The sequence below is a fragment of the Xiphophorus maculatus genome, chromosome 13 (genome assembly GCF_002775205.1).
Source record: "Xiphophorus maculatus strain JP 163 A chromosome 13, X_maculatus-5.0-male, whole genome shotgun sequence".
Lineage (NCBI taxonomy): Eukaryota > Metazoa > Chordata > Actinopteri > Cyprinodontiformes > Poeciliidae > Xiphophorus > Xiphophorus maculatus.
In genome coordinates, this window is record NC_036455.1 from 23,047,779 (window position 1) to 23,063,142 (window position 15,364).

At 39.5% G+C, this 15,364-nt stretch overlaps 1 protein-coding gene across 8 annotated transcripts in view; it reads left to right on the plus strand.

Annotated features, from left to right (window-relative positions):
- The window catches only part of elmo1 (engulfment and cell motility 1), a 101,995-nt gene extending 87,916 nt beyond the window's left edge, over window positions 1–14,079 (plus strand). For 6 of the 8 annotated variants that reach the window (XM_023345016.1, XM_023345020.1, XM_005797313.3 and 3 more), the window contains 6 exons: window positions 3,128–3,291; window positions 5,262–5,374; window positions 8,253–8,360; window positions 9,062–9,144; window positions 11,299–11,376; window positions 12,587–12,787. In XM_023345016.1, coding sequence (XP_023200784.1) covers window positions 3,128–3,291; window positions 5,262–5,374; window positions 8,253–8,360; window positions 9,062–9,144; window positions 11,299–11,376; window positions 12,587–12,787 — 747 coding nt within the window. Of the gene's footprint in view, window positions 1–3,127; window positions 3,292–5,261; window positions 5,375–8,252; window positions 8,361–9,061; window positions 9,145–11,298; window positions 11,377–12,586 lie in introns of all 8 variants that reach the window. The other 2 variants (XM_023345019.1, XM_005797314.3) reach the window with 2 other exon arrangements.
- The last annotated feature ends 1,285 nt before the right edge of the window (window positions 14,080–15,364 follow it).

Consider the following 15,364-nt stretch of genomic DNA (forward strand, 5'->3'; position numbering starts at 1 on the left):
GGGAAGATGTGGTCATGTAGCCTGTGTTTTTGTAAATCAATCCAAAACGGAATTAAATGTGGTTAACGTCTACAGTGGAGTTTGCAGGGTCAATGTGATGTCACGTTGAGACTTGTGGCTAAAATTAGTGGCTCTTCTCGTGTTATTTTGTGGCTTAGTCATAGAGATGTGTTCTGATCCCTTCATTAAAGTTTAATTAGCAATAAGTTCAGGCTAAAAGCGTCCTACGAGCATTTTAACACCAGACTTTATCAGATGCTGAATAACAAATTGAATTAGCTTCTTTGTCTGTCCATATTGATTTGCAGCTTCATCTTAAGAGTCAGGACTTTGAGTCCAGATCTCTTCTTAATGCACACAGAGTCCTGATGGTGATTAAGGAGGATCACACTCTTTGGCTTGTGTGGCCTAAAATCTTTCAGTTTTTTTTCTTTCTTTCTTTTTTTTTTTTTTTGCTTGATTGAGGCTTATGCTTTACATGCATTTCCAGAGGCTCAATTTTTCTATTTTTAATAGCCTTACTGCTGGCTCAGTCTGAGTGGTGAGAGTCCAAAGGTTCCTCCAAATGATGAGTAATCGCCTTGCAGCAAAAAACAAGCATTGAAAACACTATTGCATAAGACTTGTTTGGGATTTTTGACGTGTTTAAGCCTTGTCGTTAAATTTGAGAGTACCCAGACCAGACCTAGCAGGTTAGTGCATCACAAGAAGAACATAGCAGTTATAGAGCAGAAAGGTTGTCATCCCCACTGAGCGTGTTCACTTTTCTTCTCATTAGAATCACAAATTCCAGTGTATTTTCTTAGGATTTTAAGTGCAAAAACGACAAAATGTGCAGCATAATTGAGAAGAAAAATTATACAGGGTTTTCAGATCTTCTGAACATTAAAACTAAAAAAATTAGTTATGCTTGTCTGTTGAGCCCCGGTCAGCTTGATACACTTTGATACCCCTAAATAAAATCCATTGCAACCAACTTAATGACTCTAGAAGTCATTAAGTTTTAAACCGACTCCACCCGAGTGAATTTAGTTACAGTATCAGTCCAGTGGAGATTCATCTTCAACAGCATCATGAAGACCAAGAAACAAGCGAGACACAAAATATTAATGCTGCACATCATTTTGAACATATATTCATGACGGTAGTCGCAGCATCATGCTGTGGGGATTAGTTGTTTTTTTTTTTCAAAAGGAAAAAACAAGTTGACGAAAGTATACAGGAGCTCTGAACAAAAAGGTGCATCTACAAAAGTATTGAATACGTATGGATAAGTATTTTTAAAAATACATGTTTCATATGTTGTTTTTGTCTCTTACAATACAAATAAAATACTCTGTAGTTTGTGGCTGTGGGGTGAAAAAACATGGCAAAAAAATCATGCCTGAATGTTACAAGCTTTGTACATTTGTACATAGTGTTTTAAACATCACCCTAAAATGGAATACAAGAAGTATTTGCAGTACCTCAAAATACATGCATGGAATATAACGTTTAAAGAATACACATGCACATCGAATAGAACAAAAGGAAAATCAGTTTTCCTTCCTGTCACTTGAAAGGGATTTGATCCAGTGATGATTCTGCTGCAGGCCCAGCAGCAGCAGCAGCAGCTAACAATGTTGATCCATTTTCTTCAGAGCTGCGTGTCACATCTGCTTCCACATCATCTGTAGTCTATAGAGCAACCATACTTGGCTACAGAAATGTTTGTTTTATTAAAGCCTCCAAGCTTTTACTGAGACCAAGAGTTCAACACAAGCAGAGAAACTCATGTTGAAAGTGAACTTCTCCACATGAGGACAAACATTCTCTGTCAAGAACTTTGGTTTGCTGGCTGAATGATTTCAGAAAAAGAAAGAAAACGGACCGTTGGGTTATATTATTGTTCAAATCATAATTATGCAGAATTAAAATTATTTGTTAGAGCGCAAAGCTAAATGAAAGGAGCTGCTTTTGAATGTTTTAGCTTTCAACTCGGCGTGCACATGCAGAAAAACGAAGAGGCTTTTATGCTCTAAAAAAAATAATCAAGCTTTAATAATGGTGTTAAGATAAGCCCCGTTCTGTCAAACTGCTAAAAACTTAATTTCTTTCTGTTGTAATAAGCTCAAAAACTCATAGAATAGTAGTCAGACTTACTGTCACTTAGTGCAGTAAAGTCACTTTCATAGTTGTCACTCAAGTTGCAGAATGATCACCTCAGAGGCTGGAGCACACGGATCGCTGCTCCCGTCTTCTGAATATACAGGCAATTAGCAAACTGAAACAATTTTGGCAATCCCTGCCGACTTTCACATTTTTTCAAATTTACACAGAGGTAAACAAAATTTTTCTCTTTTTTTTTTTTTTTTTTTTTTTTTAATTCAGTGTATGTAAGTTTCTGGTTTTATGTATCAGTGGGAACTCTGACCCATAAAAGAAGTGATAGCAACGAAAGCTGTTGTTCATCCTTTATATTAGAACCTGGTAATGCAAAACCACAAAGAAATTCACTCTCTACTGCACAGAAAGGTTTTACAGTTCTGTGTTTTTTGTGCTTCACATTTTTTGTTTTAATGGACATAAATCATTCCTTGGATGTTATTGTTATAATTCTCACCCACATTGTCCGTGAGAGCAGATGAAAAAAATAAAATAAAATCATTAACAAATGACGAGGACAAATAGACACAGCATGGTTTATTCAAATGACATCTGGTATGAGCTGCTTATGGAAATGTCGGTGTTTAACGATACACACATTGTTAGAAGGATGTAAGGTAATTGAAAAATATTTCTCTTAGTCATGGTGGCTAATTTTTTCCCCACTAAAGATCTGAAGAAAACCGTCCTCAGTGCGTTTGAGTGAATTCACACATGTAGTCGGTGCTATTTGGGAAAAAAAAACAAACACATTGCCAGATCCTGGCAAAAATTATCGGCTTCTTTTGCTCAAAACAAGCAAGCGGTTCCTTTCATTGTTAGTCGGATTAGACAGAAACCCGCAGAAATAAACGCGTCATTGATATTGCTGGAAAAGTTTATATGCTTTGCTGAACTCTAAAATCAAGAAGAAAAGTTATCCCGCAGAAACACATTTGGCATCTTTCTTCATCTCACCGGTCTCTCCTCTGCCTCTTTCCAGGTAATGCAGGTGGTGAGAGAGCAGATCATGCGAGCGCTCTCTGTGAAGCCTAATTCCTTGGACCAGTTCAAGAGTCGCCTGCAGAACCTGAGCTACACAGAGATCCTGAAGATACGTCAGTCCGAGAGAATGAATCAGGAAGATTTCCAGTCCCGGCCCATCTTGTAAGTCTTAAAGGGAAAAAATGGTCAATTCCATTTTTTTTTCTTTATTTGGGGGGGGGGCTGCCAGATTATAAAATCTTTCTAGTAAAAATTTATTTTATGCCGTTTAGAGTATACAGTATAGACGTGGAGTATCTGCCTAATCCTATTGGTATTAACTGTTGCAGTCCATTTTTTAACATAACTTAATCGGTATTTGAACCAAAATAGTGCAAATATTCAGATCATCATAATGCTTAATGTCTCTGGATATAGCTTTTACATTTTCTTTACATTTTTTATCTAAATGCCAAGCAAATGGCCTAAAACAGGCTGCACCAACTTGCTCATTTTTTTTTTGATGAATCTCTGCATTAAATTCTAAGTATCTGCAGGCGGCCTTTTTAGTCCTCGTTCAATTAATGGCCCTCTCAGAGAGCCGGTGTATCATTATTAATCCACATTCTGTATCGGAGAACATTGTTCTGTCCTTGTTTTTAATGGAGTAGGTAGCAGTTTCGAGAAATCGTTATGCTGAGAGAACTTGCCTCTTTCAGCGGTAATCAATGCTGCGCTAAGGGCTTATTGAATCGTCGTTGGACGGGGAGAGACCAAACCTTCACAGATGCTTAATCCCACCGGACACAATGCAATGACACAACGGCACACAAAGAGTGCCTTAATAAGTTAACGGTTCCAAATCAGACTGCTGCACAGCAGAACAGCATGAAGCTTCTGGAAATGAAAGGCCATGTTTTAAAATATTACCGCTGCCTCTGCAGTTGAGAACATCAGAACGATGACTCTGAAATATTTACTTTAACAAAAAAAGCATTTTTATTTGTTTTTTCATTTCTTTTCTTTTGCTGTTTAATTCATCTCTGAATGTCCTCTCCAGTTGAACTAATCAATGTTTTGCAGATGCTTCATGATAGATACTCCTCTTTTTTGACGATTTTTGCCTCGTTTCTTTATTCCATCACCTTACCAGGTGCCTTTCTTTGTTCTGCCCCTGCAATCCGGTGCCACAGATTTTCCGCATTCACTTGAATTAATCAATTTAAATTGAACCTGCTGCAACGTTGTAATAAGACAGAGTAGCCGAGGCCTTCAAAGGTGTGTGGCGGCAGCAGAAAAGTGCCACACGAGAGAGTAAAACAAGGACAATGTTCACTAAATTCTTCAAGATTTCTGACCACAGATCCACGTCTTGAGTGGGATGGTCAATGAACCAAGCAAGGTAAAGGTGATGAAGACGAAAGTTGAGATGATGAATGAAGGGTGTAGAAAAACAGAGATGCACTTATCAAGATGTTCTGGCCGATAATCTGATTTGGTAAAAACCCTGACCTGCTGATACTGGTGGATATTGATTCTTCAGAGGGATGGAACAAAATTCCCAGTTGATTGGCAGCCTGGACCAGCATCCAATATCCGGTAATAGGAATGCTGTTGCCTTTTTAAATAGCTTCTCGCTCGTTTTGTTTCCTCGGACTTCATTTGAGCAGCTCACACACACTGAAAACATCTAACTCTGAGTTTGGTTCCCCAGTCGGAAAAAGAGAAGAGCTTTGGGCTGGTTAAGTGTAAAATTGGCCAAATTGCGTCACCAACCAATTACTCTGAATCATTTTGTTATTATTATAATTTTTTGTCTATTTGCTTCAGAACTCGTCCAGATCTTGGACTGTTCCTACAATAATACAAAAATGTTTTTATTGTTGTAAATTTTAATTTCTATCTGTAAACTACTTTGGTCTCATTGATTTATTGCTGGTTTTTCTTCCGTGTCTCAGACTTGCCGAATTACAAACACTGGGATTGATTGTGCACGCGTATTTAATGTTTTCTAACACTTGTAATTTAGGAAATGTTTGGGGTTTTTTTAGATGGCTAATGTAATCTTCTAGATACACTTTGCAGATCAGTGCCACTTCTAGCAGACTGCAGATAATTCCACAAACGAGTAATCTGTGTTTATTTTCCCACAGGGAGCTGAGAGAAAAGATCCAGCCAGAGATCATGGAGCTGATCAAACAGCAGAGGCTCAACCGTTTGTGCGAGGGGACCTGCTTTAGGAAAATCAGCAGTCGCAGGAGGCAAGGTGAGGCGCTCTGGACCCACACGTCCTTTTTAATTCACACTCCTCCATCCGCAAGGACTCCTCGTCTGATTTCTTCCTCATATCCCTCCTTTTGATCTTCGTCACCGTCTCCTCGGTCCCTTTTCTTTGTGAAAACCAGGCACGACACATTTCATCAGCGGGAATCTTTGAGCCTCTGGACTGCCGCGAATCTGCGCTCATGATCACTTGCGCGAATTCTCTGGCTCTCTCTCTCAACCTTTGAAGTCGAGACACGCAGCGGCACAGGGTGTCTTTTAAGGCATAAAAAAAATGCATCGCGAGTCTTTTAAAAAGTGCAAGCACGACATCTTTCCTACTCCCATTTGCCCTTCACGACACACCTCCGCGGCATGCAAACACGGCCAGAGTTGGATTAATCCGCAGACCCCTAAAAACAAACATTTTGTAAAGTGAAAACATGACGGTCAGCGTAGTGATTTAACTGCAGATTCTGCTGCTGTAATAGCGATCCTTTTCCTCTGTGATGGAAAATAAAAATAAACCACCAAGAATCTACACGTCTGCTCAGGTTGGAGTGCATTAAAATCATCCATTCTGACATTTCATATTCTATCTACAAATTTAACAACTGTTGCCATAACCCCTCCAACTTCTGCTCTCTCAAATAACGTGTTTTTTTTTTTTTTTCTTTTTGGAGGGTTGTGAGGGTCTCGCTGAGTCGGTTCATTTCAGCACTTTACATCCTCGTTAGGATTTGTCTTGTCAGGTGTCATCTGGGTGCCATCAGAGTGGGATTACATAATCATAGACTTCAAAGGAAGACAAAAAAATGGCAAATCAGATTTGAGAGAGGATCCCGCATTAACAAGGAACGACCAGCTGTGATTTAAAACCCTCACCGTCTTTGGTGCTTTTGGTAGACTGATATGCGGTGATGAGGTTTTTCTTCTCTGTTTTATTACCCTTTCATGGTTCTTATCTCCATGAGGGAATCCAAATCTCACCTTGAAGTGTTTTGTGCAAAAAGGTTTGGAGCGGCTGTCGTTATTACATCCCACCTTTAAGCCGCAGAACCTGCTCATCCTTGCATGAGTCAAACTTTACGCCACCGTCGATACCTCGCCTCACGGCTCAGAGGCATAACAGATTATCTTTAACCCTGAATGTATTTATTGCAGCTTGGTTTGACTTCCTCTCTTAGATTACCATTTATCCTGTTCCTCCGGAGCGTTGCTATCTTGGTTCCGTTTTAAGTGCTTTGCTTTTGGGTGAATCTGCTCAGCCTTCAAATTGCTCCTCTCCTCTATCTGTCCTCCAACAATACACGTATCCATCTTCCTTCTCCTTTCTGAGCCTTTGTTCTCATGCCAGCTGGGCACACATGTAAATTTGGAGTGCACTTTTTTAGATGCCTTGAGTAAGCTGAATGACAATTAACGGTTTGTTTCGTCTCTCTGTCATTGATACGTTTAATTTTTTTTCTTTGCTGTTTCAAACCTGCCGCAGCTTCTCGTCTCACTGTTTAAAAATCCTCCATCCTGATCAGATGTATCCATAGCATTAAATATTAATTCACCTCAACTCCACTGTTGAATTATTCCCCTCTCTGTCCTGTGCTGTCCATTTAAAATGAATATTTCTCTCGGAAAGCTTCTGTTTTTGAAGTGCACGGGGAAAAAAGTGCAGCGTCTCCAGAACTTCTAACAGCAGTTTTATAGCTGGTAGCTGTATTTTCATCTCACTGAGGTGTACTTTATCAAAGGAAGAAAATCTTGACCAGAACTTTTTGAATCTCATCTTTCATGGCTGCATGTTGTTGAGTCAGTCGAAGCCAAGAGGAGAGAGCTCACGCTCCGGAGTGCAGACGGATCCATCAGCCTGACGGCGAAGCCGAACAGTCGATCCCGTCTCCTGGCTTTGCAGTAACCAAACGGATCTTTTTTTCTTTTTTTTTTTTATCAATCTGCTCCCTGTGGATCTGTACCACTCCACACCCGCCTGGAACCAGCCGGCTTGTTTTCAGCAATTAGGATATGGCAACTGTTCACACTCCAGCCAGAGCGCTGCTGTGTGTGTCTGCTCGCTGCCAGCGACAGTAAGCTTGATGCCCACTTTGGCAGAAAAAATAAACTAAAAGAATATCGGACTTGCTGCAGAGTAGTGGAGAATTGCATCAAGCAACACTTTGCAGTTATCACTATAGAGTATAGGCCCCAATTCTTTCGTCTTAAAACCACTTTATCTTCACTGTTTATCAACTTTGCACTCATTAAAATGTAGTCTGTGCCGGCAGATTTCCTTTTTTTAAATAGGATTTTCTTCTTACTCACCGGTTTTCTAATATTTTTTTGGTTTCATCATCCGGCTGTGTTTGCGTGGAGCTGCTGCTCCTCTGTGAAATAAACTATGTTTAAAGCACGATATTGTCACAACAATTTAGCTGTTGGTATCTGCTTGTAAACCCTCTCAATTATTTAAACGGAAAAACATTGTATCACGTAAAAGTTGCATTCTCCTGCATGAAAATTTTACCGTTTTTCCTGCTGGCAGGGCAGACGTTCTTGTTATGAATCTGATTCATCCTTGAATTCAGCCTCTTCAGGTTTCTCTGAGATTTTTTTTAACCTTTTCTGGGAAGAAAAGGCCCCTTGTCATTGGTTGACTTGAGGTTACTAGATATTGCTGCTGACTTGGTGAAAGCCAACTGTCTGTCGTCATGATCCCTCCCTTGTGGAGAGGATCTTCACCCATCTGCGGGTTTTCCTCAAGGCTGTTTTTTGGTTCTGATCTTTTGTTTGTCAGCTAATTTTCTCTCTCCTCTTGATGACTCATGCTTTTTTGCCAGCTGCTGTTTATTTCATAACTCATCTAAATCCATCTCTTTTGATTCTTCCAGATAAGTTCTGGTACTGCCGGCTGTCTCCGAATCATAAAGTCCTGCACTATGGAGATCTTGAGGAGAGCCCTCAGGGAGAAGTCCCCCACGACTCTTTACAGGACAAATGTGAGTTTCCATCAAATTTAGCTGAAGGTTTAATTATCGGTTTTCCAAAATGTTTATAAAGCTCTGACCTGCCAATGCTAGTTGAGTAGTTATAACTAAATGATTGCTTTTTCACAAATAACACCAGGTTAGAAAGCTGTCATTCTGGTTCATTTGTCAATAATTATTAAGCCCAAGTGTTTTTACCCAGTGCTGCAGAAAAGCAGGACTTCAATACTTTATTTTTTCTTTTAAGTTGCACTAATTGCAGATCTGATCTTTTCAGCATGCCTTGCATTGAAATCTATAATCACAGGATTCCAGGGCATTCTGGAAAAATTTGACATTTGATCAAAACATTTTCTGACAAAGATAAAGAAATAAGGATTTTTTTGTGGCTTGTTGAGAAAGATTTTCAACATCCCAGCTTTGCTTGAAGTAATATCCCTTCTACGTTGTCCTCTTGACGTTTGGGAGATGTCGGTCTCATTTCCTATCAGCAACAAGGTTCATGGCTGAAACATAATAATTTTATGTTTCATTCTTCCAGGAGTAGGAATAATTTTCCCCTTAACTGTCAGTGCAGATTGAACATGCTTTTCTTCTTTTAGCCTTAGTTTTTACTTGGATTTTAATTACTTGAATTCACCAAGCAGCCATCTGGGAGGGCAGAGTTCTGTGTTGTTGTTGTTGTCATTAACTGTCATCTGTCCTCTCTGCAGTGCCTGTAGCTGATATCAAAGCTGTTATCACTGGCAAAGACTGTCCTCACATGAAGGAAAAAGGAGCCCTCAAGCAAAACAAGGTGTGTTTCAGTGTTTGCGTGTGCGTGTGCACACACGCAAGTGCCTGGGTGGGTGTGTATCCAGCTAAGAAAACAGGGGTGTGTGTGCGTGTGTGAGTGAGTGAGAGAGAAAGAGAGAGGTTGCATAACATGATGTGAGTTACATAAATTCTGCTTTTGGAAATAACACAATAACTTACATCTCAGTGGCTTTCACGGAGGCAAACGCATTCATCAGCAGCGTTTTGTCCACCTAAATGACTAAATAGTTTGTTGTTGACTGGAATCAGTCAATTTCTTTCATCCCTGTTCTAATATGTCAGTAACATGAGCGTTCACTCTGGAGCTTTAACCAGAATGAAAACTCCGTCTTGTCTTCATCCATGTACACATCATTCAGTAATTTGCCCCTGCAGACCTTCGTCCCCCACCCACAGGACTCCCTTATGTTACGTCTTGTATAAACATCCTTGTAGACAAAGAAAGCAGCCTCCTCTGGAGCTTTCCGCCCGTTATATCCCTGTTAATAAGTGTAGGTCTAGGAGAGTGGGATTGGGGGGCCTGTTTTAGCTTCGTGAGTGAGAACGTGAGCACATTTTAGTGTTAATGTGTTAGACAGCCATTCAAAGTCATCTCCACAGGCTTTAGAAAAATAAGTGCTTCATTTCTAAGTTTTATTTTAAATATATGGAAATCTATACAAGACAAATCTATTTTACTGCATTGTCAGAAGTTGTCTGATTAATAAATAAAATGGAATTTCATATCAGGCATAAAGTTATTGAGAAATTAAAACTTGGGTGAGCTTTTAAAACAAAATAGCAAGGTCTAAAAAATCATCTGAGAATCAGTACAGCTGCTAGTTTTGCTTTTATGGAACAGTTTCAAAATTGAAAGCCATAAGGACCCTCATTCAAAGTTTGTCATTAACCCTGTTATACATAAAAAAGGTGCTGTACAGTCAGATGCATTCTGCGCTTTTCAGATTTTCTTTTTAAAAGTTTAACCAAAAAGTCATGCATGTTTTCCTTCCACTTCACACTTATGTTCATCTTTGTGTTCTATCCTTTCAAAACCCAGTAAAATACAGCAGTTATGATGATGATAAATGTGAAAAACGTCAAGGAGCGTGAATACTTTTGCAAGGCACTGTGTATAATGATGTGACTCAAATAAAATGTCAGAGTTTTAGATGTTTTATTGTCTTCCTGACTAAGAAAGGAAAATATGATGTACTTTCCCCCCCGACTAGCCTGCATGATTTTGTTTTTAGTAGCGCTAGCTGTACAGCTCTATGGGTTGCCGACTTCTTATCATTTCATCCATCAGCTAAATATATCTTCTACTGTGGATTGTTAAGTGCTTATAAAGAGAAATGCAAATGCAGTAATACAGCATTGTTTTGGTTTTACAATTCTTTAAAGCTATTGAGCCTAAACCCCCTTTGTTAATAAAACATGCCAGCTTGGGACAGTGACTATTAAACGTACGGAGCATTTATTCTCTCGCTCAAAAAGCAGAGCGTTTTCCCTCTGAAACAAATGAACTGAAGCTGCATTATTTATTATCTGCCCAGAAAATGTGGCTGAGCTGCAGCCCCAGACTAAATGTTTAATTATCTGCTGCTTGAATCCAGACTCAGAGTATACAGGTGAAATTGGTATTGTGTTCCTGCTCCAGTCCATGCTGCATGTCGTGTTCCTCTGAGTTTTGAAATCCTGGTGCCTTCAGACACAGCGGAGGTGAACGCTACATGGTTTTATGTCAGGATCTAAGACTCATCTGTTTTTCATCCGGTACAGCCTGTAATACGGGCAAATGTCATGTGCAACTAATATTTTTCTAGCTGGCACTCTGTATGTCAAATTCTTTTACTCATTTGAACGCTAAAAACAAGCTGCTGATTTTTTTCCTGCAGCATTTTTTTAAAGTCTGACATCAGATCTTTTCACTTTGATCTGTAACATTTGCTGGTATACTAGAAATCATGTCACATAGTTTTTCCACTACCCTCCTAAATTCACCCATGTGCAGATTTGTGCTACGACTCCCACCTACTATTTCGTTTTCCCTTCTTCCTCGCATATTCCATTTTTGTCGACGACTCCGGAGCTGTTTTTGCACAATTTCCCCACCGTTCATCCTCGTCCTCTTTCTACCCCATCCTCTCTGCAGGAGGTGTTGGAGCTGGCTTTCTCTGTCCTCTACGAGTCAGATGAATACTTGAACTTCATCGCTCCTGACAAGCATGAGGTAAGTCAGCAGAGGTCGACTTGGTGGTTGTTGGCTGCGTCAGACAGAATGAGCGTGTTTGATGAAGACAAGGGCAGGCAGGTTTCTAAATATAAATCCACCGAGTGTCATATCTAGTTGATATACAAGCGTTTAGGTGATAACAGGGACATATGACACTTGAGGCACTGATTTGTTTAGGTCCCACCTCTGTCTTTCTGTTTGAGCAAAGGCTTGTCTTCAGGATGTTTTCAAGCACTTTAAAACAGTTTTGAGTATAAAATTAATTTGAAGTGAATGTAAAAACTGAAGTCAAATTGCATGTACAATATTGCTATGAAAAAAAATATTAGCATCTTTTCAAATTTGTTTGCTATTTTTTTTGTCACAACTTACATTTGGAGAGTTGTACAGTGTGACTGGTCTGCTTAAGGTCACATCACAGAATTTTACATTGGATTTAGGTCCAAACTTTGACTGGACCACTACAAAACCTTCATGATTTTTTTTTTAGTTATTCAGTAATGAACCTGCAGGTGTCCTTTAGATCATTGGCCTGCTGCAAACACAAATGTCCCAAAGGTCACCAGAAATCCTCCATCAGGATTTTCTGGTAGAGAGAAGAATTGATGAGGATCGGGTGGAAAGCAGTGGTCAGGCTACTGGAGTCATAAGTCTTGGAAAGGGGTTTGTAACCCTTTGCATACGGATAGACATCAGCGACTTTGTTTCTCATCAGCTCTTGAATTTCTCTAAGTCTACTTCCTGGTTACCAGCAGGTTGTCTACGGCCAATTTCCTGATTCTGGAGGTTTCTCAGTAATCAGGCCTCGGGGAGTGACACTAAACTCCACTTCTGTGGTTCACAGCAGTTGTTTCATAATTCAACAGGGGAGATGTCTAATGTTAAAATTTGTCTTAGATCTGAAACATTTAGAAGAAAAAAAAAGCAAAAAGAGAGGAAATCTGTCTGGGTTGAAGAATTTTTTTTACGTCACCGTATGGTATTTGTCTCAATGCAGCATCTGTTTGTCGACAGGAGAGAAGTTGATTTTAGAACAGTGGAAAAGTCTGATTGTGTTATCAAGTCTAAACTGTAAGAAATGCGAACCGTAGTCTGTTGTAATGAGTTTTTCAGCGCAGCACTGAACTGAAATATATTTTACAGACATTATCTTTGTTTCTTGGATTAATTTTAATGTGATGCTTTGCCTCGGCCCATCTCTCTGCAGTACTGCGTATGGACGGACGGTCTCAATGCTCTCCTGGGAAAGGAGATGACCAGTGACTACACCAAAACAGACATGGACACCCTGCTCTCCATGGAGATGAAGCTTCGCCTACTGGATCTAGAAAACATCCAGATTCCTGAGGCGCCTCCCCCGATTCCCAAAGAACCTAGCAACTATGACTTTGTTTATGACTGTAACTAGACCTACACCCCACCCCAACCCGAAAAGCCTGAACCTCTCCGCCCCACCCCCCAAACCCACTCTGCACCGTCTGTATTCACTGGACCAACCCCCTCTTTTCTCAAATACTGGAAGAAGCGTAAAAAAAAAGTGAGTGATAATGATTAAAATGAACTCTAGGTGAGCTCTTGTTTCTTATTAGAGCTTTATCAGTGGAAAAATGGTAAATATTGATGTTAATATTTGCACTTGATGGACTGAGGGAGTCAGTGCAGAGTCATCAGGGTGGAGAAAAGAAGCCAGGGAGCGTTTGTTTGTTGCGTCTCCGCATCGCCGCCATCGCTTTCCTCCTGTGACCGATGTTTCCAAACTTTCTCTTTTTTTCTTCCTTCCTGCCCAGCCTCTTGCTGTCTTCTTGCTTCTGTAGACAAATGTGTTGAAATTTCATTCTCTTCACCTCCTTTATTGTTGTTTTTTTTAGGTTTTTGTTTTGTTCTTTTTTTTATTATTATTTTCCTCAGGGTTTTCTTGTGAGGGACAAAGATTGCAGAGATCAGGATGACAATTTTGTAAATGGAGGGATTTTGTGTCACCTCGTCAGAAGTATTTATATTTTGTCACATTTCCACTTACTTTGTGGCAGCTAAATGTTTTGCAGCTGGCTGGATCACGCCCAGCGGACCCATAGTTCATTAAAATACTTCTTTGTCTTGCCCCAGTCTCACTTAACACGCACTGAAGACTGTTCAAATAAGGTGATCCTCAAAATCCAACCACTTTACCACAGTATTTTTTTATATACACATTGATGTTATTGAAAACCACAGCTGCTCATTACTCATTGTACATACGTACACAGTGGCAGTGCCATCAGACAAGTGTAAGAGAGCTACCATTGTTAGACAACATACTCTCATATTTTTCCTAATTTGAGTCTTATTATTTTTGTTGTTGTTTTGATGACTGCTGTAAACAACATTCCTAAGCAATATCGGAGCTTTTGTTTTGATTTTTTTTTTGTGTAATATGGTCATCATTTAGTAATTTTTAAAATTGTGAACAGCCTGTTGTGGGTGTTTGGTAAAGGGAATTTGACTTTTTCCATTTCTCTCCACGTATTTTTCAAACTATGAAGGCCACAAAGTTAAGAATTTATGTATTTTTTTAATTTAAGACAAAAAAAGGAAGCATCATTTTTATTCCTAGTATGATTTATATATTTTTGTCCTTCCTATTTAATGCCTTCTTATCTTCATTAGATTTTTTTCAAAGCCCCTAAAACTGCTGTTTACATTAAAAAATAAAATTAAAAATCTTTGTCTTCTCTTTATTTATTAGCAGGTTTAGCACACAGTATGTTTAAATATGCTTAATTTAAACATATTTTAATAAAACATGGCATAAGTTGACTTATCACCTGCTCTGACCGTATCAGAGCTCATGAACTTATTGTAATTGTCCCTATTGCAATACAGGGTGGAAAATTCCTAGTGTTTTACAGTGAAGGGATGGAATAACTAACTTTTTGCCATGACATCATCACCCCGTTTTCTTTTGGCATACCTAATGATGGCATCATGTCTCAGAGGTCCCCAAGAGGCAAAATAATTATTAGTCGGAAAGTAGGTTGGGCTGCCATGACGTTGCAGCTAGTTGCAATCTTTACTTTTGCAACTAGGGGGGCGACTGTGGCTCTTTGGTAGAGTAGTCGTCTTGCGATCGAAAGGTTGTAGGTTCGATTCCAGCTTCCTCCTGCCACATGTCGATGTGCCTCTGGGCAAGGCACTTAACCCCAAATTGCCTACCGATCTGCGTATCGGTGTATAAATGTGTGCGTGTTTGTGAGTGCGACTGGGTGAATGTGACTCTAGTGTAAAGCGCTTTGAGTGGTCAAAAATGACTGGAAAAGCGCTATATACGTTCAGTCCATTTACCATTTACTTTGACACTTTAAGGATATCTTAAACTCACTTCACCTTCAATCACTATTGTCTATCATCAGACCTCCAGCTTTTCACAATCAATCACAAGCTAGAAGAAAAAAATCATATGTCAGCTGACAACACTTTCAAGATCTCCCGTGTTTGTGAATCAATATCATCCGTCATCTTTGCCAACTGCTGTATTTTTCTTTGGTGGGATTTGACTAAAAAGTACCCAGTCTGATTCTCTGTAGATCACTAAAACACCCTCTTCTATTTGATCAGAAAAGTTTTGATCTATTTTGGTAAAGGGAACACTTCTGGAAAAAAAAAGTCTGCTGTGCTTTCTGCTGGTCTGGAGCCAATTCTGGTGAAATTCCCTCGAAGTTTCTATGTTTGAAAGACGGTAGTTCATGAATCATTTGGGATGATTGATGAGGAGGAGGAAGTACTAATGCAAGAAAGGCCTTTTTTCTGATGGGAAATGAATATGTTCCCTTAATACACCTGAGACCTAAAAACATCTGAGGGAATTTAAAGATAAACTGACTCATTTCTGTATTTTTACAGTGCTCTTTGTGTAAACACGACTTTGTCTCATACCAGGTGCTTGAGACATTGATTAAGGAGATGGAGACTCTCACTGGACCATTGCTGTTGTCCTCCCTTGATGTGT